The sequence below is a fragment of the Octopus bimaculoides genome, chromosome 24, assembly GCF_001194135.2.
Source record: "Octopus bimaculoides isolate UCB-OBI-ISO-001 chromosome 24, ASM119413v2, whole genome shotgun sequence".
NCBI classification, from domain to species: Eukaryota; Metazoa; Mollusca; class Cephalopoda; order Octopoda; family Octopodidae; genus Octopus; species Octopus bimaculoides.
In genome coordinates, this window is record NC_069004.1 from 2,827,965 (window position 1) to 2,829,880 (window position 1,916).

Genomic DNA, 1,916 nt, shown 5'->3' on the forward strand with positions numbered 1-1,916 from the left:
ACACACTCTATTGTACACACCCACAGTCATACACATGCACTCCATCATGCACACACACACACACACACACACACACGCTCTTTCTCACTCAAACACATTACATATGCATCTTCTGTGTCATGCACACACACACTCCCTCTTTCTCCCCCTCGCTCTCTCTCTCCCCTTTCTCTCTCTGGCTGACTCCATTAATCTGGTGTTTAGTATCCATTAACTAAACAGATTCCAATATATTGATTATTAATAGACATTCAATAGGTGAAAACGAAGTCTTTTATCAGGTGTGCACGATGTTCTTTGATGTTGGTTCTTTTGTCTTCCGTTTTGTGTGTTTTACTTTATCCAGTGCCATTCACTGTGTTTAGCAAACTTCTACTGTAAAATCACTGCATTGTTTGGTGCAACTCTGGTGATTGTTGTCTTATTAGTATCATGTAGCCCTAGGTCAAGAAGACCTGTAAAAAGCAAATCAGTTGAACAACCACAAAGCAAACACCTGTCCTCAAACCAGACTGGAGCTATTGTCTTGGAACTATATTAGAAATAGCAGCCAAATCCTTCGCAAATCATGTGTTGGCCAGTGTTAAAAATGAAAGTACACATTAGAAGGCGCTGGTGTGGCTGTGTGGTTTAAGAAGCTTGCTTCCCAACCATGTGGTCTTAGGTTCAGTTCTGCCTTTGTGACACTTTAAGGTTTATTAACCCCTTTAGCTTTTAAATTATTCTGTCAAATGTAAAGGGTAAAGACCCCTTTCAGTTATGAATCACCATGGGATTGCACCTAGAAAGTTACTCTCCAAGGTGCAAGTCCAGGAAAAGCTGTTTGTGGAAGACCAGCTGTCAGCCATGCATTCCAGCCTCCACTCTCCACGCCACCAATGTTATCGATCTCTTTTGTCGAAGTTACGGGGACGTAAACACACCACCGGTTGTCAAGTGATGGTGGGGGGGACACAGACATACAAACATGTACATATATACACACACATAGATATATACACACGGCAGGCTTCTTTCAGTTTCCGTCTACCAAATCCACTCACAAGGCTTTGTTCGACCTGAGGCTATAGCAGCAGACACTTGCCCAAGGTGCCATACCGTGGGACTGAACCGTGAGCCATGTGGTTGGAAAGCAAGCTACTTACCTGTGCCTATTGTATTGTTCATTATTTTTTTTTTCCTTCCTTAATTGATATTGTCTGTTTTTTTTTGTCACCATTCCACAGGTACCCTGCCAAAATTGTGAACATCCAAGAAGAAAAATTCTCAGTCTTGATCCACTTTGAAGGTTGGAATCACCGTTATGACGAATGGGTAGACATGAAGTGTGAACGCTTGCGACCGGCAAGCAGACGGTCGGAACGGAAAGAAAAACGAAGGCAGATGACTGTAAGCTCTTCCCTTCCTTCCTTCCTTCCTTCTCTCTCCTCTTCCCACTCCCCTCCCCTCACTTTTCATCACTATGTGATAAAAAAAGGCCTGTTACTTTTTATCATGACCCCTATTAAGGTGCTAATTGATTTATCCCAACCCTAATTTTGTGCCAAAATTATTGGCAGTGAGCTGGCAGAATTGTTAAGCATGCCAGGCAAAATGCTTAGTGGGGAGTTCAAATTCTGCCGAGGTCGACTTTGCCTTTCATCCTTTCGGGGTTGATTAATTAAGTACCAGTGAAACACTGGGGGTCGATGTAATCGACTAGCTCCCTTCCTTCCAAATTTCAGGCCTTGTGCCTATAATAGAAAGAATTATTATTATTATTATTATTATTAATATTGCAAAGGAGGCAAACTGGCAGATTCGTTAGCACGCTGGGAAAAATGCTTAATGGCATTTTTATCCATCTTTCCATTCTGAGGTCAACTTTGCCTTTCATCTTTTTGGGGTTGATAAAATACATACCAGTTGACTGCTGG

General features: G+C 42.1%; 1 protein-coding gene across 1 annotated transcript in view; it reads left to right on the forward strand.

Moving 5' to 3' along the window:
* LOC128250705 (uncharacterized) overlaps positions 1-1,551 on the forward strand; it is an 11,984-nt gene extending 10,433 nt beyond the window's left edge. Inside the window, exon 3 of the mRNA XM_052976404.1 lies at positions 1,227-1,551. Coding sequence (XP_052832364.1) covers positions 1,227-1,536 — 310 coding nt within the window. The 3' untranslated portion in view covers positions 1,537-1,551. The remainder of the gene's footprint in view (positions 1-1,226) is intronic.
* The last annotated feature ends 365 nt before the right edge of the window (positions 1,552-1,916 follow it).